This window comes from Nuphar pumila, chromosome 1 (genome assembly GCF_984573655.1).
Source record: "Nuphar pumila chromosome 1, dmNupPumi1.hap1.1, whole genome shotgun sequence".
NCBI classification, from domain to species: domain Eukaryota; kingdom Viridiplantae; phylum Streptophyta; class Magnoliopsida; order Nymphaeales; family Nymphaeaceae; genus Nuphar; species Nuphar pumila.
Window position 1 is genome coordinate 175,086,649 of NC_143249.1, and position 24,513 is coordinate 175,111,161.

General features: G+C 36.4%; 1 protein-coding gene across 2 annotated transcripts; it reads left to right on the forward strand.

Annotated features, from left to right (window-relative positions):
• The first annotated feature begins 14,228 nt into the window (after positions 1-14,228).
• LOC149851334 (uncharacterized) lies at positions 14,229-21,521 on the forward strand. 2 transcript variants are annotated; one of them, XM_090000178.1, is made up of 11 exons: positions 14,229-14,412; positions 15,689-15,853; positions 15,947-16,065; positions 18,805-18,879; positions 19,043-19,136; positions 19,279-19,338; positions 19,515-19,580; positions 19,697-19,795; positions 19,991-20,035; positions 20,740-20,842; positions 21,341-21,521. In XM_090000178.1, exons 1-11 carry the CDS (start codon positions 14,290-14,292, stop codon positions 21,418-21,420), a joined length of 1,029 nt encoding a protein of 342 aa, XP_089856304.1. In that variant the 5' UTR covers positions 14,229-14,289; the 3' UTR covers positions 21,421-21,521. The 2 variants fall into 2 exon arrangements, with proteins under 2 accessions (XP_089856304.1, XP_089856313.1); XM_090000187.1 differs by lacking the exon at positions 19,697-19,795 and having other exon boundaries at positions 14,231-14,412.
• Positions 21,522-24,513: the final 2,992 nt, after the last annotated feature.

The following is a 24,513-nucleotide window of genomic DNA, read 5'->3' on the forward strand; positions in this document are numbered from 1 at the left end:
ATATTTGGAATGCATTAGCAAAAGAAAGCAATTAGATATGGTGAAAAAGTTTGAGTAGATTTTTTTCATCATTTCCTTTTACCTGTTTTGCATATTATGCAGCATTGCCAATAGGTCGGATTTGTGATGGATGGTGGTTTATCCAAACCAGCACAAATAACAGTCAACCGGGTTTGGATATATAAAATATTTGATCAGTCGGGTTGTATGGAATGTTAGATCCTAAAGCCAACTCACGTGTTATAACCCCAAAGGGGTTTGGCGTAGTGGGAGGGGACCTAAGCCACTGGGCAGGTGGTCTAGATTCAATTCTCATGGGCGTCACCCCTTGGGCAACTTATATTTGTTAGAATGATTGCAGTTAGATGTATCACATAGCAACTTATATTTGTTAGAATGATTGCAGTTAGATGTATCACATATATTGCAAAAGTGGTTTGATGGCATGTTCTATTATAAAGTAACTCTGTCATAGCTTAAATCACTTGACCTTCCTCCTCTTTTTTTTCTTTCATTAAGGTCCAAAGGGATATTGGGGACTTGGTTGATGTTAGGTATAGTTGTGCAATATCAGTGAGAAGAGCAAGAGTTAGGTTCATCTTCTGATTGTGAAAGCAACTTATCTTTTAGTTGTTAATAGAACTTCTCTTTTTGTTCAGCATGTACTTGCAGTTCTTTTGTAATATGAACAACTTGGCTTTCATTTGGGTGTGATCCCCTGACCTGCTTTTGCATGTATGACTGTTACTATTATTTGTCTCCATCTTACCTAATTGTTAAAGACGCTTCTTGGATGATATGCCACTAGGAATATCTGATATTTTCAATTTCATGGTAGAGAGAAGGATCTATCTTTGATCTTATATTAGACACTCTTAATGGGTAATCATGATTTTTAAGTGCTGAGATTTATCAACAAGCCATCAACTATATGCTAGGCAAATGCCAAATGTGTAGGTAAGGTTATTAAAAAGAAACCTAGGCATTGAGATTGGATGTTGCAATTTTTTTTCTTAAAAATGTATAATCGTTATTTGTTTCTTTAATTTTTAATTTTCATTTTTGCACATCTTTTAGAACTTTTTGTTGACAATTAAGCATTAATTTGAGTTTTAAGGTGACGTGATTGATTAAAAGTTGGATGGGAACTCCCCACCACAGTCTTACTTTATATGTGTATTGGTGTATATGCAAGTACTTATTGGATTACTATATATTATCTTTGTGTTTTTTTATCTTTCTACACTTGAATATTTATTATGTAATATTTTATAATTACATATTTTATTATTTTCTTTTTCCTAATTTTGTAATTTTATTTTGTTATTAGATACAAAGACGTGGGGACATGAAGATCTTTTTTGGATAGCATCATCCCTTTTAAATGCCACCTAGAAATGGAGTGTCTCTCACCTCACGTTCTAGCATCCATTAGAGATAAAGCTAATGAGGTGATTAGTGCACTAATTGCCCCAGATTATGAAGAAGAACAAGGAAATAATAAAGGTCTACCGACATAAGTGACACAAGAACAACAATTGCCGAAAGATGGCATACACATAGGACCATGAAGAATTAATTGTCCTGAATATTGAGGACCAAAACGAATTAATTGTCCCAAGATAAAGAGGAAGTAATTGTCATAGATTGTGAAGAAGAAGAAGAATAAGAAAATAATGAAGGTCGACCAGCACAAGCGGCTTGAAAAGATGATAGGTAGTGAGGTAAACAGACAGAGATTTAGATAATAGCTATGAAAAAATTGTATTAGTAATCTAGCATTAGTTACTAGTTTTAGGTTTAGGGTGATGATGCCATGAATTCATAGATGAACTTTATATATTTAAATAAAAGTTGTGTACTTTATTTTTTATCTTTTTGTTCATGACGACTAGATGTAAATTTGCACTTTTTTATTCTATTGAAATAAAATTTTACGATGCTATACAAATTCAATATGTGATACAAAATTATCACATCAATTCTCGCCAGTGATATACATTCTTGTCTGCATCTCTAAGATGTTGTGCATAGTTAAAGTCAACACATGTTTACTACTACCTCAAATGATACTACCTACAATTGCTTAGACTTACAACTCACTATCATACTTTAATTATTTTTAATATTTTCAAAAAAATTATGAATACATTTGATGGCAAACATGAGTTGGATTAATAAAAGAAGGTATTGTCTTTGATCAGTAAAATATTATAATAATAATTGTGCTTATATTAAAGAAACTTAACAAACTGATACATATTTTTTCTTTCATAGGTCAAGCTTATGAGATTATATACAAACAATATATGATTTTATTCAATTTGCATAGAGTAAGAACATGATAGACAATAGGAAGATCAGACTCACATGCATAAGTGTAATAATTACTTGTATCAAACTGTAAAAGATGCTATAGATTACATGATATGTGATGGATTCTCCTCAAATTGCACTCATTCGTATTATCATGAAGAGCCTATGTAAGGGACATGTGCCTCAAACATGTCTTTATCTTTAAATGCTTGATATGTTTTCTTTAAGTTTGAGTTTGGGTTGCTTTATCAGACTTTAGCGAGTCTGACTCTGTTTTATGGGGGACAAGTAGTGCAGGTAAAGTATGATGAGTAGTTGGAGTGAAGGACTAGTCGTGCTACATCATCGAGGGTCCACTCTTACCTTACGATCTTGGTAGACATGATCTTTTTGTTTTAAGTATTTGATCATGTAGAGACTGAACTATTGTTTTTATACTCTGATTTGAAATAAAATGAAAACTCTTCATATTTCAGTCTTATATTGTACGTGGTTTGAAATATGTGTATTCCGTACATTTTGATTTGATTGTTATCTTTAGTGTAACCCCGCCCAAAGTCTTAACTGTTTTTTAAAATCATTTTTGCATTATAAGATATGATTTACTTATACTTATAAAAAAAAATTTGTCTCAAAATTTTAATATTTGAACAATAATTAAGATTAAAATTTTCGGGGCGTTACAGGGCATGAGACAGGGGGCACCACCTATGTCTCAGTCGTTGGCGACCAGAAGGGTCGCCTATACTGCCGTCGTGGGAAGAGAGCAGACATGGAGATATGGTGACACTCCTACCACTATCGTTTATAATCAGGTGGTTGTCGGCATTGTTTGGCTTAAAGGAGAGAGAAGACAGAGGAATGCATCCCTCTATCACGGGTTGTAACACGGACCCAGACCAACTCGGTTCGGTTTGGGTCATGACCAACTCGGTTTGGGTCGGAGTGTGACCCAGACTAGGTCTCGTGGGTCTGCACTAGACCAACTCGATATGGGTGTGGCCCAGATTGAATATGTCAGGGAAAAGAAAAACTGAGACAGGATCATCTAGGTTTTCCTATCATGAACCAAACCTAGATAGAATGGGTCTGGGTCCAGTTATCTTGAGAGATCCCAGGTCTAGTTGGATTTGGGTCCAAAAACAAAATCCAGGCTGGATTGGGTTTGGATTTTGTTGGTACCAAAACAAGGACTTTGCCGGTTGGGTTAGGTTGTAGCATATGGGGACCGAATTGGCTCTGATCTGGTTTGTATTAAACTGGATCTGGATCTAGTTTGCTAGAAAAGGGTTTTGTAACTGAATCCTTTTAGGATCAGTATAGACCAAACACAGACCAAGTTGGGTCTAGATAAGATTCAATAAATTAGAGAATGAGTAAGAATGAGCAAAAAATGGGTTAGACCCACTTGGGCTGGGTCAAGCTCTATTCACATATATATATTAGATGAGTGAGCCTTGGGACAACCAAACTTGGGTTTAATCAGTCAAGTATGGACTGAGCTTAGGCTGAGACCTGTTTTGACATTGATTGGGTTAGGTTAGTAAAAGACCAAATTACCCTTGTGGTATATGGTCAATATGCAATTGGTAAAAGTCATAACTTCGCACCCCAAACTCGAAATCGGGCAAGGTTTGGTGTGTTGGATTCAGGATGCAGAGATGTATCTGTATGTCATATTTTCATGACCAAGCACACAATAAAAAAATATGAGTATCGACATACCATTATTGGGGATAGTTTGGTAATTTTATAAAAATATGAGAAATGTTTGTTCAACAATTATGTGAGTCTTTATGTACTGAATAGATCTTAATACTAATACGAGAGACTCGACTGTAAGTTAGAGTACAACACTTGCATTCGAGGTAACAAATATTATAAGCATGTTTAGTTAATAATACATAATCTGTTTGTTATTTATACGAGTTAGCTTACATGAAATCATGTATATTTTTTAACATAGTTGTACCTTGTATATGATGTAGTTGCATATAGAATGAATACATGTGAGTTAGCTGTAATGCCAAGAATAATTTCATGTATTTATGAGTTTTAATATAATTTACATGTTAAAGAGATATTGTATTTTAGACAAAAATACATACAAAGAATGTAAAACTACATGCATGAGAATAAAATTGGGTATTTGAGTAAAGTTCTTCGAGTCTCTTCTTACAGTTAGGTTACTGAAAGTTTAAGTTATCTTAGCATGCTAGACTTAACCCCATAAATTCTGGAAGAGGCAACAGATATAAAGGGTTACCTGATGGCCATCCGAGTGAGAGACATCATAAGCATGGACCACCAATGATTTATTGATGTAGAGACACTAAATCAATATAGAGACACTGTCGGCATACTTAAATTTATTGTGAATATCAAAACCCTAGGAAGAACTTAAGAAACTCAGTTAAGTTATAGAGAAAATAATGAACTTGAGGTAGTTCATGTGAGAAAGTAATGTGTTACATAGAGCATCCTAGAGATTATGTTTCATACAACGATTGTGACTCTATGTAGATCGGGATGTAGCATGAACCACGAACCTTGGAGAGTAGATATAGCTTTCTAGTCTGACTCTCTAGCTAGCTATCATCGATTCCTTTTTCACTGTAGTACCTTATAATTCTCGTTGTAGAATTTGGGTATTTACATGGGTTTCTACACCCATAGTAGGCTATTACCAGTATAGTCAGTCTAGAGAAAATAATCAATATTGAGTAAGTGCTAACTTATGGGTATTGAGAGAATTAATGAGAAAATTACAAGAGACAAACATAGGTGTTGTGTGATGTAAAACTAAACTATGAATAGGGGCTTAGAGCCCACTACAATTGTAAGACAATGTCCTTAGCTGCTTATAAATATTTTTACTAAGTTATAGACTCACTCCCTTTTAATAAATACAACTGTAAGTTCCAGGTGATCGACTAGACCCGTTGTTTTAGCAGGTGTCCATAGATGACTAGATAGAGATGGGACTTTTTATTTATGTTTTTATTTTATTGAACTCTTGATATGTATGATTGATGTAGCCTATGAGGGTTTTTTTATTATGAAACTATGATATTGTTTTAAGAAAAAAAATTATGCCATGGTTCCACTATAGTTACTTTAAATTCTTCTTTCTAAGAAATAATATCTACAAACCTAGACTTAGAGGTCTAGGATCAGGTTGTTACAAATTGGTATCAAAGCCTTGGCATAAAAGCTACATCATTCATAAGAGTTTAATAAAATACTAAGACTCTATTAGATATGAAACCTATTGACTAGGCTTATTCTATTGTTAGGAATGAAAAATCAAAACAAAAGTAATGTGCCTAACCAACTGGACAGTATTGCCACTCTGGTGATGACAATAGCGCTGGCTATAATGGATGTCATGATCAGTTGGAATTCACCGAAACTACCTTCCACAGAGAGAGGGCAATCTCATCCCAATATTCTTGGAGTTCAACATTATCATCGTCAAGGTCCGCAAGCGATCTAAGGCGGAGCAGTCAGAGACGAGATGCCAACTTAGAGAAGAGGAGCATGTAGAACACATGCTCGTTCTATAGTTCCACCAAGCGGTAGAAGATCCATGGTCAATGCACGAGGACACTATATGTCTCGTACAAGTTACAGAACTGCCATGGAGGTACCAAGTCGAGTTGGGTCAGCAACTTCCAATAGAGAAGGTGGTCTTGTAATGTCTAGGGTGTCGACATACCAGAGGAGCTCATGAGGCTATCAAGGAGATAAAGAACCTTCCTACACTCCAAGATCACCCTCCTACACTGCTAAAAATAAATAAGTATAGTTGGTTCATGGAGTAGGCTTCTAGGTATGAGTTCTGGGACAAAAGAACAAAGAAAAAGCCAAGATCGAGCAACCAAAGCATGCTTGAGACCTCTTAAAGAAAGTCTCAATATGGTGGTTGTTACCATCAAAAGTACAATTTGATATACTTCATGACAAATATGCCACATTTGGTACCTCTTCGTTGCCTTGGTCGTGCTTGACCATTGGATCAATTCTAAATGGCATGTCAGGTGGAATGCTGACATATACTTCGAGGATGAAAACATCTATGTTTTCTTCAATGATGATGATGGCATCTTCTATGTAAACTTTGATGATGATGGTCATATATTGTATCTAAGTTAAACCATTGGTCATGATGTATTGTAACTGTAAAGCGATGGAGTATCTAAGCCAAACTATCTGTGGTTTCTTTCATGATGATGTTTTAACTTCTATGATGATGGTCATGTATTGTATCTAAGCCAAACCATTGGTCACAATGTATCTATGAAATGTTTGTGTTTATAAATCGCACAGATGAACTACGATATTTGTTGCAACATCTATATCTCACAACTAGCTTTGATCAATACATGCTACTTGGATCTGCAAGCACAAGTTGGCATGTTACATAATGACTTTAAAGTACAAGTCAGAAACGAGTTGTCCTATTGTGATTTACGCAATGACTGATAAAAGGTGAAAAAGAGAAAGAAAAAACAAATCGACACGATGTTTATTGGTAAAGTACAAATTGAGCTAACTTGATAAATACAAATCAACTTACAACCGCATCGATTTAAGTTGTATACTATAACAATATTTTAGTAACAAAGGCAAATTGTTGTGGCAGACATAAACATTATTGCGTAAATCACGATATTTGTTGTGACATCTATATCACACAAACATATCGATATCGTTGTCGTGGTAACTTCATAAATACAAATCGACGTCCTAATAATTATTTGTTGATATTCTATAATTCTTTGTTGTAATTCTATAATTCTTTTCTGTAGCGTGACATTCTGTAAGTGTATAAATCTATTTTATAAGTATAGCACACAAATGCCACTGAACAAATTATTGTGTACTATGAAAATTACGAGGTCTTCCTATCATGATTTACACAATGATTGATAAACGACTGAAATGATTTGCACAAACATTGATAAAAGGATGAAATAATTTATACGTATAAGGACTATGTGCTATCGCGATTTGCTTGATACCGATTGGCTTGCAACCATTACTATAAGACATTGCGATTTGTTTTTTTATAGAAGGCATTCTATCACGATCGAACCAAATCCGTTTGAATATCCTATTACGATTTCGTCATTATGAACGATATGTCCTATAGTGATTTGCTTTTACAAACTGTGTCTATGTGAACGATATGTCCTATAGCGATTTACACAATGACTAATTCATAAAAGGCAGAAAAGAAAAATAATAAACAAATCGATATGACATTTTTTAATTTATTTTCTATAGCGATTTGCAAATGAAATGACATTTTTTAATTAATGCGCAATGTAATTTATTTGTTTATACAATTATATACTTTGCGCACAATTTTTGAAAAGGAGCAGTATGTGAAACAATGTTTCCTTTATAAATGAATACAATTATATACTTTGCGCGCAATTTTTTAAAAGGAGCAGTATGTGAAATGATGTTTCCTTTATAAATGAATGCAATTATATACTTTGCGCATGATTTTTGAAAAGGAGTAGTATGTGAAACGATGTTTCCTTTATAAATGAATGACACGTCGCACAAGTTCAGGAGGTTGTTGCTTCGCTTTGCTTCGTAAGTAAGGAACGAATGAACCAATGTTTCCTTTATAAACGACGTGTTCATGGGTTGAACATATAATCTGCATCGCTACATGAACAACGATGGCGAGGAAGGAGACTTCGACAACTACATGGCCAGTGACGGTGAATTAGGCGTATATTTTCTAAACTGCATTACAAGTTTCTTCAAAATTTGTCTCTTTTCATCATCGATATGTTTCTACAAGCAGAGAAGATGGAATCGCACGATTATAGCATATTTGTCATTGTTATATTATGCATAAACTTTGATATACTTCACGACAAATATGACACAGTCGTGGTCCCCTTATTTGTTTTAGATTGAGCACATATATGGCTTCACATGTGTTCATGCCTGCGGGCTAGTGCAAAAAGCTTCGAGGCAGAGCTGACAAAGCTGCATAAGGTATGGATCCCAGTAGGCAGAGAAGATGGAGCCCGCACGACTATAGCATATTTCTCATCGGTGATGGACAACTTGGATAATGTATTATTTTTTTAAAAAGCTTTAAACACTAGTGCCATTGAACAAATCGTTGTAATGTCTGACCTTCGTAAATGAAAACCGTAAAAGCGATTAGCGTTGTGCATTGTAGAAATCATAATTTGCTTTTACGGTCTTGCTATTGCGATTTACATAATAATTGATAAAAGGTTGAAACAATTTGTACGTATAAAGGCTACGTGCTATCACAATTTGATTTTACGGGCTATGTATATGTCAACAATATTTCCTATCGCGATTTACAAAATGACTGCTTCAATGGTACAAATTGACGTCCCATTTAGAATTAGTAAAGTACAAATTGATGTAACACTAATGCCTGGACAATGTATTCTTTTTTTTTAAAAGATTAGGGTTTTAGTCCTGGACAATGTATTATTTTTTTAATAAGTGTAAAACACTAGTGCCACTAAACAAATCATTGTAATGTTTGGCCTTTGTAAATGAAAATCGAAAAAGCGATTAGCGTTGTACACAGTGGAAATCATAATTTGCTTTTACAGTTTTCCTATCGCAATTTACACAATGATTGATTAAAGGTTGAAATGATTTGTACGTATGAAGGCTATGTGCTATTGTGATTTGCTTGACACAGATTGACTTGCAACCAATTATAATTCATTATGTCACGTAACATTCTATGATTATGTAATTCTTTCTATAACAGTTCGCGAATTGTTTTTCATAGAGGAGTAAATGTGGTTGTAAATAATGTCGATTTATATTTAAGAAGCTACCGCGTCAACGATATATCTTTGTTTGTCATTGTGAACGATATCGATATATAATATCGCGATTTACTTATACCGATTTGCAACTGTTACTAAAATATTATTTATGTGCAAAACGTAAATCGGTATCATGCTGTAAATCAAGTCAAATTTACCTCAATTTTTTTCGTTGAATTTCATGTCGATTTGTATTTATGGGTTTAGGTGGGGGAGTGATTGGATTAGGTTTTACAACGATGTGTATATTTGAAGGCTAGATGAGACAACGATTTGTCCGTGTACTTTTATCGCGATTTATACTCATGCACATTGAGATTTTCATCCAGTTGTGACCGACATAGACGTCATTGTGTATATCACAATAGGAAACTACATGGTATAATGATTTATATACCAAATAAATCACCGTAGAGGCGATTCACTAATGGTATAATAATTAAGCTATAACGATTTAACAACGATCATGCACATAAAGTAAATGTAACAACTTTTTGCTTTTACAGAACAACTTTTTGCCCAATGATTCAACTACAGTATATGTATAACGATTTGTATATGTTAAGGCTAGATGAGACAACAATTTTTACTAATTGTATACGCACTTAACAACGATGATTTACCTACGGTATCAAAATTGTAGCTCTATAGGCTAGATGAGATAACGATTTATACATGTGAAGGATACATATTACAACGATTTATACATGTGAAGGATACATTATTAATCAGAATTCACACGTGATTCATGTGTTTTATAGCTCACTTTTGAATTGATATGATCATGTCATGAAACAAAACAATACAAGACATTACATTAAGTTTCACAAGAAATACAAGCATTCTCCCAACATTGATTACATACCAAAAGACTTGTAAAACTGAAGCTATCGTTCCAGAAAAACTGATCGGGAGGATTGAAGGTTATAATGTTGCAGTGCACGCCTGTAGGGTATTGTTGCATGTTGAAAATTACACAAGTTAGATATTGATAAGTTGCACGTAATGCAATTTACATGAGAAGCAATATAATGTATTACATACATGTTCATGCAAATGACTTGATTCCTTTTACTTAGAGGTTGGTTGTTTCTTAGACCTTTTCTTGCCAACCAATTCTAGTGCACCCTTTGTCCTCCGATGACTACGATTAGAGGCAGGTTTCCTTTTGATACCCTTCGCTAGGTGAATTTTTTCTTCATAATCTACAACATTGACTCCTGACTTGTTGAAGATGATGTTTATGCTTCAACACAACTTCTCATGCGGGTCAAGAGAAGAATGATTTTCACCTCCATTGTTTGCTCCCATTTTCTTGGATTGGTCTTCATGAGCTATAACAGACTAATTGTGAATTAACTGCACATTTTCAAGTAACTCCCTTGACACTTTTCTCATGCATACATAGGCTTTTTCATTTTTCGATACAAAATCTGCAACATGCATAAGTGACTTACATAGTTGTTGGTAACGGGAGGCTATGTAGCACTTCTCATCAACACCAGATTAACTGATATTATCTGTATCCAGCAGTTCAATCTTTACTTGTCCCATTCATCTTTGCATTAAATATGACTCAGGTATTTCTTGTATCTTCTCTTGATTAAGTGCCTTTAATGCATGATGACATAAAATACCTTTGAATTCATACATTTTGCACGTACATTCAACTGTTTTGTTATCAACATTGTACCTAACATGTGCTTCTTGCATTTTCGGATGCTCTTTGCCCTCCCATACAATATGGTATTTGTGCATATTCTAGATTTGCATGTGTCCTTCTATGTTGCAATTCATGACCTGTATAACATCATTCTTAATCCATTCAAATACAGTTAGTGTATACAGATTTGCATGTCACATTAATATTTTCATGCCCAAAGTTACAGACCGTGTATTGAAGTATTTCACATATTGTTCAAGCTCATTCTGTCTAAGACCGTCTAAAAATAATTCATATTGTTCCATGAAGCCAAACATTGTTAAATGAATACATGGTTTTCTTCAGTGTGACATGCATAGATTCAACTATTTGTGTACTTATCATACCTGCACAAAAATATTGTCTTCCATATGCCAATGCCCACTTCTCTTTGTCTGCATATAAATTTTCTAACCACACACAGTCTTCAAGGTCGTACATCTGAATCATTTCCTCCCAATTAGACATAAAGGTGACCTCGTCTACGCTCTCAAGTACGCACCTTATAAACTTTTTGTCAAACTATGTCTTCTGATTAAATGTGTTTTATGTTCTTTATTGCATTTTGAAAGATATGCCACAAACATAGGCGATTATGTGCATCTAGCCATATATGAGACATTGCAGCCGCAATTGCGTGATCACCATCTGTAAGTACAACTTCAGGTTGCTTTCCATTCATTGCCTGTGTAAATACTCTGAACAACCAGTCAAAACTTTCCTTGGTCTGGTCATACAAAAAAACACTGCCTAATATACAACTCTGTGAGTGATGGTTCACTCCAATAAACTGCGTAAATGGCTATTGTTCAATATTAATCTTCATTATCATATAAAAAATAAACACATCATTGAAGCATTCATAATCTACTCTTAACTTTGAATCTGCCCAAAACATATTCACAGCATATCCATCTTCATCCAGTTGCATTACACTAAAGAAACCAAGGTCAATACTTGATTTCTTCTGTAAGTAATCAACCAAAGAACATATTTCTCCATTCTTTATGTTATATGTTCTCTTCCTTCTCAAGTGATTTCTTAGATCCATAGGTGTGAATGACACATTCTCGCGATCACCATCTATGCGTGCACATAAATTGTATGTCTTCCTTGGTGCAATGCCGACGCTATCAACTATTTCAGCAATTGCAGCATGCAATTTAGTTATTTTATGATGTGACCTTAACATAGGAGTCATTAATAAAACTGCTAAATCATGGTTATGATCACTGATTAAAGTACGAACTACATATTTTTCATTCGGAAGTTTTCTTAACACCATTCTTGCTGGACATCTTGAATCTGGCTTACTCCTTGTTGGATTTTCACTTAACTTCTTTCAACCTTCCTTAGAACAAACATATGTCTTTCTTACCACGACACTTTGTACATTTTTTTACCAGGAATACCTTCTAACACTGAAGCCAAGTTTTATGGCATAATCATTATAAAATTTATATGCAGCTTTCTCATTATTAAACTGCATTCCTTCTACGAGAACATAGTCAAGTATACTATCATGTACATTCCTAGTGCCTGCACATTTATCAAGTGTACTGTCATGATCGTCTACCTCATTATCGAATTGCATTTCTTCTACTGAAACATTCAAGTCAAGAGTGAATTCAATGCCTGCACCCTTCTTATCATGTGCATCATTAGTGCACATATTCACTTTTTCTGGTGCGTCATTAGTACATATGTTCACTTCTCCATAACTTTTCAATGATTGAGATAGATCATCTTCACTGCAACCAGATGATAAGCTCACTACTGTCATAAGCAAGATATCAATTTGCATTAGCTAGCGCATACATTTACTACGATTTAATCAAGATGAAACGATTAAATGAATCACAATATAAAAGCAACAATGATTTGTTATTTGCTTATACTATGCATCGAGTTGTTATTTTCCATGCCAATAAAAGAAATGATTTGTCGTATATGTGTGTTAACGATAGCGATTCACGTGACAACGATTTAATTATATCTACGACGCTATGAAGCGATTTTAATAGAAATCGCTAAATGAGCAGTGATTTGAATACGAAAATTGCTACCGCAAGAGCGCAATAATGTATTTCTGCACGCACATGTTTTAAAACTCTGTACAAATATCTTACAAATCGATACAAGAAAACACATGATATCTTACAAATCGATATATATATTGCATAATATATTATAAATCGATACGACAATTCAGCATAATAGCTTACAAATCGACACTATAAAATATATAATATCTTACAAATCGATATACATATCGTAAAATATATTACAAATCGATACAAAAATTCAGTATAATAGCTTACAAATCGATATTAACAAACAAAACAATATCTCACAAATCAGTAGTATGTTATTACAACTGCGATTTGCGATACATTAAATATACTGAGTGAATGAATGATACCGGATGGGGTAGAGGCCCTTCCTCGCATATGTAAACAAGCATTTTTGTCAACAGGTCTCAGCGCCTTACAAATATCTTTAATTTTTCAATCGTCGAAAAGACAAGATCCACCTACAATAACAAAACAACGCCTTAATGGCACTCACGACGATATACGTTCTTCAATAATAGCATAATGACATGAAAAGGTACTCACGATGCCTTAATGACATTTGTTGGAATGTTTGTGCGTCATTGCTTTTTTTCATACTGCCTAACAAAAATGAAGAAAAAGAGAAGACTGTAAAAAGAGATGGCCGATAAATGCCCCTATGACGCCCACCAATGATCGAACCAGTCGATTGATTTATAGTTATCTCCACGAAGTAGGAACGAACCCGAAAATGTTTTGTAACACAAGACAAGAACGAGAAGGCGACAATGTGTTGTAACACAAGCTAAAAACCAAGGCAAGAACCTGAACTCGAGACGCGACAAAGGATGCTCCAACAACAACAGATGATGATAAAAAGCGCATCGGCAAAGGAAGCTCCTGTTACAACAGATGATGCAAACAGAATGTTTAGATTTTGAAAATTTAACATCATCATCGACTTTTTGGATGAAAGATATTTTTATCCTACTCTTGAACCGTTGTTTTTCTTTTTTGATAAAGGATATTTTTGTTCTTTTCTGGTACCATCATTTTATCGCAAAAATGCCGGGAAAAAGTACTTTGAGTCTTTGCAACTGCACCAGACTCTAATGCTAAGTAATGCCGTACGTGGCCCTCGTTAGGACCCGAACACGCACTGTAGCAAACAGAGCTTCTTCGGGGAGAACACGCAACACCCTCCCGGGCTGTCTATATCCAGGGACGTGCAGATGATTATTGACAATCCGAAGGGCAGAAAGTGTCATTTTCGGTGGCGTTATATACACGAGTCTGTAGGTTGCAACCGTAGAGAAGAAAAATGGAAGTCATGTAGAGAGAGAGAGAGAGAGAGAGAGAGAGAGAGACGATGTCGTTCTCGTTCTTCAAGCCGTCGAGGCCCAAATCGCCGTCAGAGCTCGTGAGATCGATCAGAGAAACCCTCGTCGCACTCGATGCCAAGACCGTCGCGGACGTCCGAGCCCTCGAAAAGGTCCCTTCTTTGTATCGTTTACCCCCTGCAAAATGGAAATTGTTTTCTTCCGTTTCTTTTGATGTTGGTACCCGTAATTCCGTGCCAAATCGATCTTTTTGATCCATGGGGGCTCACTTAGATTAAAGGATTGATGTTGGTATATTGATTCCTTCCCATTTGGGCATGTATAATGAAGATTTTTCTTTTTCATATTGCCTTTTTTAATGTTTATATTGGGCAGTTGGAGCAATCTTGTTCTGTGTAGTGTATCTTTGAATTGGTCCTTGAACAATATGCGCTAGTGTAGTTTAGTTGAACTTCTTGTTGATGAGTTGATGTTCTATTCGACAAACCGATTTGCATTTTGTGCATTGCCGTGTTCTTATGCGTTATTGCAAAACTTTTTTTCCAATTTTAATCGATGTTTTATGAAATTTGTAAAATGCTTGTTCTGAGAGGCATGTTTTTGTACTAATTTATATCGAATAACTTTGTGTCGATTGCTTCGTTTGTTCGTGTATAGTTTTATCTCCATACAGATCTATATGGATCCCTCTGTTGATGAAATTGAGCCGCGCTAACGTTAAATGAGTTGGTACTGTTAATATTTGTGAACTTGACTGTTGTTACATGCATTTTGTGCTATCCAAGGGTGCTGCATTCAGCTGTCCATGAGTGACACAAATGCATTTTGTGACAACTGCAGACAAATTTTCCATTAGTTGATCTTCATTATTTTGCCTTCTGTTTTTGTTTGATCGGGAGATGAATCAAATCCAAGTTGCCTATCTTAACAAGTCGAGTTGTTACAGCATAAGTTATTTGCTGTTTTTTAACAATTTATTTGGATTCTCACTTATTCATAATCAATTTCTATATTGGCTTCTGCATCTTTTCATTGGCAAGTTTTTAATAAGGTTAGTTACATGAAGTCTATTATCTTACTAGAGCACGAATTCACTGGAATAAGGGGTTAGGACATTCTCTGTTTTGTTTTTCGTTCAGCTGTTTTGATCAGCAAGACAGTCAAAATTTTACCCTTAACGCAAAAGGGTAAGTACCTATGTTTTATTTTTATTCATAGAAAGGGTGGTTCATTTGAATGTATGCATAATTTTTTTTTGGCAACTTATAAAAAGGTTAGTTATCTATTTTCCTTTTAACAATGCTTTCAGTAGATTTGGATCAATTACATGAGCTGTTATTCTGTAATGGTGTAGCAGTGCAATTCAATAACTTGGCACTGTTATTGGCCATGAAGATTTTAATATCCTGCTGCAACTCATTTCAACAGGTTCTCGAAGATGTTGAAAAGAACCTTGTTGCGATGAGACAAATGCTTTTGGGGGATGGAGAAGTTGAACCAAATACTGATCAGGTTTCCCAACTAGCTAATGAAATATGCAGTGAGGGTGTTCTTGATCTTTTTGTGCACAAGTTGCCTATTCTTGGGTGGGAAGTACGTTCCTTATTTTCCTTTCTACTAGATATATATAGTTATCCTCCTGCTTGTATTTGGGACATAAAAAGGATCACTCTGCCTCTACAATAGGCAAGAAAGGATTTGGTGCATTGCTGGGGCATTTTGCTTAAGCAAACGATTGGATCTAGCTGTTGCTGTGTGACATATATTGAGAATCATCCAGAGCTTCTAGACTCCCTTGTGGTGTGGTATGTCTTCGTTCTGCCTCGCTAGATAGTATTTTTGGTTGTTTTGCTCAATATGTTCTAGTTGAATTTCAAGATCATTGAGGATGTTCTCCTATGTCTACCTTCAATTCATTGACTTATTTTTGCCATTACATGGAATTTTTTCTTGTCATTTATCTAGGTGCAGAAATTAATTTACTAGATACTTTACCAATGTAGGAGTTTTACATGAGAAACCATGTAATTTGGGTGCTCAATTATTATATCTCCTTTATGGTCTAGATTTTACTCTTAATCATTATCAAATGTAGCTGTGGATCCCGTGTCACACAAGCTATCATGTGTTCTCAAATTGGAATACACTAGCTTATGGAACTTCTAAGAATTTCATGCATCTTTTCATAGTGAAACATTAGGGAGATGTTTGTATTGGAGGGTACCACTCCCGGTGCATAAAAAAGCATGCAATAATCTCCAGGTAGTACCTTCTGATGCAACTTTTCTTGAAGGTATTTTTAAGAGAGTTTTTTCGATAAAAACTATCAGTGCAAACCGTGCATCAAATCTTACATTAACCGGTTCACACTAGTGGTGAAGTCCGGGTCAAACTCAGGGAATGGGTTTAGAACTTTGTACTCCACACAGAATAATTTTTATTGCCTTAAACAAAATATAAACAAAACGTACTACCTTATTATAATTGTTCGAGCAGAAATAAAATTATTACAACTCAATTAATAAATGGTCTGAGGTCCTAAAAAAATAAAAATAAAAATAAGCCTCTGTTCTCTCGCGATCTAGCTTCCGTTATCCACACGCGCACGACCCTCGTTGTCGCATTCCAATCAACAAGCTTGTACCCACCTACAAAACTCAAAATCAAAACAAACGAAACAACTAGACTACCTAATCTAGTTAAAGTTAGTTACATGAAATAACAATTAAATCTAAATATATCTAATTCTAAAGAAAGGCAAACTCTAGACTAAAGAATTGTTTTCACACACGGGTTGTTGACGCATGAGTTCCAAAACCTTTTTTCTTTTTGTATTTCAATATATAGCAAACCGTGGGCTACTTTGCCAAACAAAAATTCATTGAAGCACTAATCTAAAAAAAAAAAAACTAACTAAAGGAAAAGAGTTAGCACACAGAAATCAAATTGAGCCATGCCTTTTTTTTCAAATCCGATCAGCAGATCGGTCATATAAACAAAAGGCTCAAGTTGGACTAGGCAGTCGGCAGACAAGGGTCATGTTGGCCTGGTCTGGTGACTGATCGGTGTGGGCTACTGCTCGGCTAGCAGATCAGACGTGATCAGGGCAGGATCAACTTGCTGTCCCGCTGGCTGACAGCAGGTTGGATGCCGATCAGATCTGCAGATAGATCTGATATGGCCTGTGCTGGCCGACCAGATCGTTAAATATGGTTGGTGAACGATGGCAGACCTGTCAAGTTCAACAAGGTCAATTGGCCCAGATCTTGCCTGGTATTATAAAGAGATTTTTGCAGATCGGGGCCTGGTCAGCCGTGCTGACAGGCTTGATCAGGGTTTGATCAGGCGTTTTGGCTGAATTAGAGCTAGCAGTCGACCACTAATCTGCTGCAGATCGACTTTAAAAATATAAATCCAGGCTGGGCTGCGGCTGACAGCAAATCTGCCTGGTCGGTATGGGGCTAGCCGAGTCTGACCAGATCTTGATCTGGTCAGATTATGCTGGCCGAAAGTAGGCTGATCTAATCAGAAATAATCAGAAATAGATTTTTTGTATTTTCTTTTTCAATAAGTGAAAAAAAACTTAACTTTCAAGCAGAAAATAATTTAATTGAAAAGAAACTAACTTATGCAGCAACCTACGCTAAATAAAAATTTAAAGAGAAGGGGGAGAAGAAGCTTATCTCGGATTTGCCTCCGACGGATTGGGGAGAACAAAGCGGACTTCCCTCCTCGATCGCACACGTCACACACCTCCAAATGCAATAAAGAAAAAAGAAGAAGAAGAAGAAGAAGAGGAAGAAGAAGAAAGGAGAAGAAAGGAGAAGAAAGAGGAGAGAGAGAGAGAGGCTAGAGGGGGGCGTGCGTTTCTATGAGGGAAATACCCCCCCCCCCCCTCTAACTCTAAAACTCTTTTTTATAAAGTTAAGTTAGGGTTAAGAGGCTGTTTTAGAATTTTTTCTAAAAGAGTGTTTTAATTTTCAAGAATTTCACAAAACCTCCTCTTTTAAAAAGTAATTTCTGAAAACCTGTTAAAGAAAACTAAAAAAAAAACACAAGGGTACAAACTTGTTTATTTTTTTCTTTAATTGAGATCAAATGCAACCCTGCAGGACAATGCACAAACATCAGCTAAACACAGTCTGTTAATGCTAATTTTGCACAATATCATGCATACAAACTGTATAAAATCATGAATAAATTATGCATGATCACCCTCCATCAGACTTTGTTTCCGCTGAATAAAGGAGTGAAACATGGAAAACAAGTAGTGGGTGAAGTCTTTTCATCAGGAAGAGGAGTTCTTTTGTTTGTTTGCACCACAAATCCATGTTGTGGGCCCACAGAAAATGATCTCTTTACCATGGTAAAGTGCCTTTTTCTGTGACACAAACAGGCCCTAGGCCTATGTCCATCTGTGTGTGTTTTCACTATTCTGCATGCATGCACACATCAATTGCTATATTTGTGATGCTATAGATTTTATAAGTGATGTGCTGAATACTATTGATGAATTCCTTTATTTTCTTTATCTTTCCTGATAGTTATGGCAACAAAGAGATCTCCTTGAATTGTGGGAATATGTTAAGGGAGTGCATCAAATATCCAACACTTGCTAAGTGAGTTTAGCAAACTATTTTTTGTGTTTCTTCATAATAATTTCCAAGGGATGGCACTTTCTGTTTGCTTGAGGGTCCTTTTCCAGATGCAGTTTGCTCCCCTTTCTTCAGGTTTATCATTTTTTCTAGCATTTGAGTGTGTGAATATGTAGTGTATTTACAGATATTTATTGGAGACAACAAGCTTTGAGTTGTTTTTCAAATATGTGGAGCTCCCAAACTTTGACATAGCATCAGATGCTTTTGCAACCTTTAAGGTTTGTTCTATCATGCCTATAGTATTAGTCCTCATGCATAAAGATCTTAATTAGCTTTTTTAATAGCCATTTTAATGGAGTTTGTCATCTCACAACTTCTTATTTCTATAATCTCTATATCATGAAAGATACGTTTTGGCAGGATCTGCTTACCAAGCATGAACTCGTGGCCTCTACATATCTAAGTTCCCATTACGAACAGGTTAGATAAATATTCCCTTTTTGTACATATGGATTATTCTGCTTCTGTCTTGTGTGCTTGTGCATTAGTTGGGAACTGCAATAATCTCCAGGTAGTATACACTTTTCATAGGTATGGTTCATATTGTGTTAATAGATACGTCAATAACGTTCTAATTAAAGGTGATATTTTTCTAGTTCTTTGAGCTCTATGAAAAACTTTTGACATCAACAAATTATGTGACACGAAGGCAGTCATTGAAGGTTGGTATCTACATTCTCTTTGTAAGCTCCTTCCATTTTGTTATTTGCTTTTGAAGATCATTTCTTGTTGGTATAAATTTTAGGTTTCATCTAATAAGAGCATCAATTATTTGTAGCTTCTTTCGGAATTTCTTCTGGAGGCCCCAAATTCACAAATCATGGTGCAATATATTTCAGAAGTTAAAAATTTAAAGATCATGATGAATCTCCTGAAGGTGGCATACGTTTTGTTTCATATTATGATTTAAGTGCCCTGTTAATTATCTGAGTGCTGAACATACCTAATCATAGACATGTTTTATGGCCACAATATTTGTCAAAAATTGTTTCTTCTAAGTGTTTTTGTTTTCTTTGTTTCACACAGTAACTTGTGCATAATATCATCATACTGAAACTTATAACTTGTGCAGGATACTAGCAAAAACATCCGGATATCGGCTTTCCACATTTTTAAGGTGTGATCCTTTAAATATATATTTTAGTGCATTCAAGTGTTCGTGCATTGTTATGTTTGGATCTCCTTCACAAGTTTGTATCTAGGAATCAGGAATGTATAATCATAATAACACACTCTATGAGTCTATACACACTGCTTTGACATTTGTGATGTACAGTTTTGCTCTTGCAACAACTTCTCTTCAGTGTTCCAATGATTTTTTTGCTGCTAAATATAATTCCTGCAGTTTAAGCTCGAAGTTCCTACCCCAAACTTCCAAACTTTGTTTTTGTTTTTGTTTTTGTCATCTTAAAAGCATCTGTCCATGCGAAGTTTTAACATGTAATGTACTGAAATGTGGATGGAGCTAGATCTCATATTTTAACAGGATATGAATGATGGACTTTTTTGTTCCTGCTCTTATCTGAAATATTCTACTACATTTGACATATCTACTCCATCTTTTTCATTATGTATTTAAAACTTTGATACGATTGTCAGTTTTCATGCTGCCCAAAGATTGTTAATAACTGAAGGATGAAGTCAAAATCATGAGAGGATGGACAAGAGCCAGATGATCTGACCCTGGGCCCTTTTATCATCTCTGCATGAGTGATATATCCATCAAACTGGATCTGCTGCCCTCTGCTACTGTTGTTCTTTATTCCTTGTGCATATTCTTCCTAGTAATTGTTAACAGGTTATGTTTGCTTTGCGTTTCAGGTTTTTGTTGCCAATCCAAATAAACCAGCGGATATAGTTGCAGTTCTTGTGAAAAACCATGAAGGATTGGTAATGCTACTTCGCAATCTTCCGTTCAGCAAAGGTTCTGCTCTCCCTCTTCTATTATCATTAGGTGTCTTAATTGGGGGTCAAATGAGATCAGTGTGTGGTTAGGTACTTAGGTTGAATACCATAAGCAGGGGGTTATTGGGTTATAATACCAGGTGTCTTCATTTGATTCAAGAATTTGATAATATCCCATTTCAATTAGCTAGTTTCAGTTAGGAAAACAAAATCCAGCACCAAATTGTCACATGTAAGCTAGTGGAAATCCGTGTGTGGTTAGGTCGCGAATACCATAAGCAGGTAGTTATTGGGTTCTAATACCAGGTGTCTTCATTTGATTCAAGAATTTGATAATATCCCATTTCAATTAGCTAGTTTCAGTTAGGAAAACAAAATCCAGCACCAAATTGTCACATGTAAGCTAGTGTGGTTCTCATGCCAAAGTCTGCTGAATTTTGATTCACACTTAACCACTTTTCTCTCTTCTATCTCATTCTGAATTTCAGTTTTGCTTCCACAATTTCTTGGAATGCAGATGATGAAGAGTTTGAAGAGGAGAAAGATATCCTCATTAAGGAAATTGAAGGACTTGTATCCCTTGCAGGAGCTTGTTAGTTAGTGGGCCCGTGCATGTTTTACCTTGGCTTCTCTAAATCAATTGCAGTTGTAATTTCAAAAACTATATATAGAGATGGTAATTATAATTCTTGGAACTTGTGAGGTTCATAACCTTTTATATTTTTTTCGATAGGAAAAGCTAGGATTGGCTCCCTACCTTTATTCACCAAAAAATAGGATATACAGGATATGCAGCATTACAAACTTACAGAAACACAAACTCTAAACTCAAAATGAGCCACACTCAGATTCAATGTCCCATGGCTCTTGCCTTGGTCCCCAAGTTCTTGCTCCTTACCCCTGAATCTTTGACAGGAGGATCTCACCTGTTTCCAGAGCTGGGTCTGCTTCCCTAAAGGTGATCCTCCCGGACTGGTTGCAACCACTCCTCCCCCGACCTCAATCTGTGCCTTCCCTCTGACAGCCCCCTCTAGTAGTTGCGCCATCTAGCGTTGTTTGTAGTGAAAATCGGCTTACAAGCCATCCTCCTCCGTGACTCAGCAAGAGTTCAGAATGGTAATCACCCGGTGGTCCTACTCTCCTCTGGTGTAACCTACTCCTGCACCTTTGAAGGCCCCTTACTCCTAATGCAGTAGGCTTATCTCTGTTTAGAACCCCACAATAGCCTCTGCAATCTGCAACTCTATTTCGCCCGTACTAAGGTGTCACCACGGTTCAGCACTAATACCCGGTCCTTGTCCAAGGCTTGATCTGGTCCGTCAGCCCTGGCAATTTAAGGAATTTCTCTGCACATGACCAGACCTCTCTGCGCATTGATTGAAGCGCCATGATTTCATCCTTATGGCACTTTCTGTTCCTCATAAGCAAAATCGTCATAATAACAATATGAAAAACTTGCTTCTAGTAGGTAGTAAGCCACGGCTGGGAACACTGACGAGAGAACCACCAAGTTAGCTCCTCTGCATGGGTATCTTCTCTTCAGGAACATATTAACAATATATATCCAAATGTTGGCACCAACTTTTTTTTTAAAGGCAAGCTGGGGTTAGAGGGACCCCTACCAGTTATACAACTATACCATTGGGTTTTGAACCTGCAACCTCCCAACACAAGGTGACTTGCACTGGCTGCTCTTACCAGACAAGCGGAGCCCGCCTCCACCTCTCCTCCCCCCCCCCCCCCCCCCCCCTAAATGTTGGCAGCTCTGCATGGGTATCTTCTCTTCAGGAACATATTAACAATATATATCCAAATGTTGGCACCAACTTTTTTTTTAAAGGCAAGCTGGGGTTAGAGGGACCCCTACCAGTTATACAACTATACCATTGGGTTTTGAACCTGCAACCTCCCAACACAAGGTGACTTGCACTGGCTGCTCTTACCAGACAAGCGGAGCCCGCCTCCACCTCTCCTCCCCCCCCCCCCCCCTAAATGTTGGCAGCTCTGTGACAATTATTGTTAGATTTATAAAAAAACTCGCCTATATATCATGAGAAATTGCTAGAAAGTTTAAAACAGTAATTTCTGGCGAGATTTTCAAACCGGGACAAATATAGCGATATTTATATTTTTAAAAGATTTATTGTGAAAACCCCCAAGATTTTTATTTTTAAATTGACATTTTTAACTTTGGTCTGATAGCCTCCAATTCATTTATGAGAGAACACCTTTTTGGATATTTCCGAATGATGATTTGTATCATTGTCTCAATCTAGATCAAACTTCATCGAGCATGTTGACCACATTTTCCATAGGGCATCCTACAACTTTCATGCTCCACCCTTATTGGATGATTCTAGAGCATTCCTCATGGGGTAGCCCACATCTGATAGAATAAAAAAGGTTTTGGTCCTGAAGTGTTAGAACCTCCCCTGTTGGCCTGAAAAAGGATGGGATTATGATCTGAACTTGTGCGAGTCACTATCTGCAGTGAGTTGCTACTTCTCCAGACTTGAACCCAACTTCGATTGACAAAGCATCTATCAATGTGGCTTTGGACATTGTCCTGTAGATTCCACTGGTTGTTGTACGTGAAACTCTTATGGGGGTCTGAGATTTCCTCCAGACTACATCTGGCTACAAAAGCATTTAAGACAATATTAGACTGGATCAAAGGGGACATACCTGTCTTCTCTGTAGGGAGTCGGACTGCATTGAAGTCTCCCAAGACCACTATCGGTGTATAAAGTGGCAATAAGACAACCGTTAGTCGGGTTGTACCCTCCCAAGATAATCAAATTACAGAAAATTACAGAAAGAAAGCACACCAAACATATTTGGTTCAAGGGCTGTAGAGTGGCTCTAAGACAACAATTACGAGGGCCGCGCCAACGGTTGGGCCAACAGGGATTAACACAAAGATAATATTCATTAAAGATCAAGATAATCAAATTACATAAAGCACACCAAACATGTTTGGTTCAAGGGTTGTGGCCCTTGGGTTGAAAGGGCACTTCTCCATTAGACATGTCCCAATCTAACCTCCTTTCAGGTACAAGAAGCTTATTAAGATCCAGATTTGGAACACATGCAACTATGCAAGTGCATAGATTCACTGTGAATTCCGAAATACAGAAAATTCAAGGATAAAAGCACAAGGCTGTGATCAAAGAATCTATTTGTGGCAATTTTCTGAAACGCACCCCACAAACCCCGGCTCCTCCCTTCTACAAGTGCACATCTGATCTAACAATTATATAAAGATGGTAGCCTACTCACATGGTTAAGACGATGAGTGGTTTTCCGTCCTCTTGTAAACATTTGATGATCTGTGTTAGCTCCTATGGTAAGCCAAAAGGAGCACTTTCTAGTGGGCAATGGGCTAGTACCTGGGATTTTGTTGAAGAACAAGGGGCCGCGGATACAAATCCACTTGGAACGGTCTCACCACTTAGCAGGTTTCCCTGAAAAACGAACAAGTTTGAGATATAATACTTCTACAGTTGTGAATTCAGTGGTCAAACCATGGTTACCAAGAAGCGTGGGAAGCGCTGCGTGAAGTGTAAGAATGGATGTGATTGTTAAAAGAGTAGCATGAAGCGTGAATAGGAATTTGGAAGCTACTGTGGAACCATGTGAAAAGCAAAAAAAAAAAAAAAGTGAAGGAAATGAGAGAGCTAAAAAAATTAA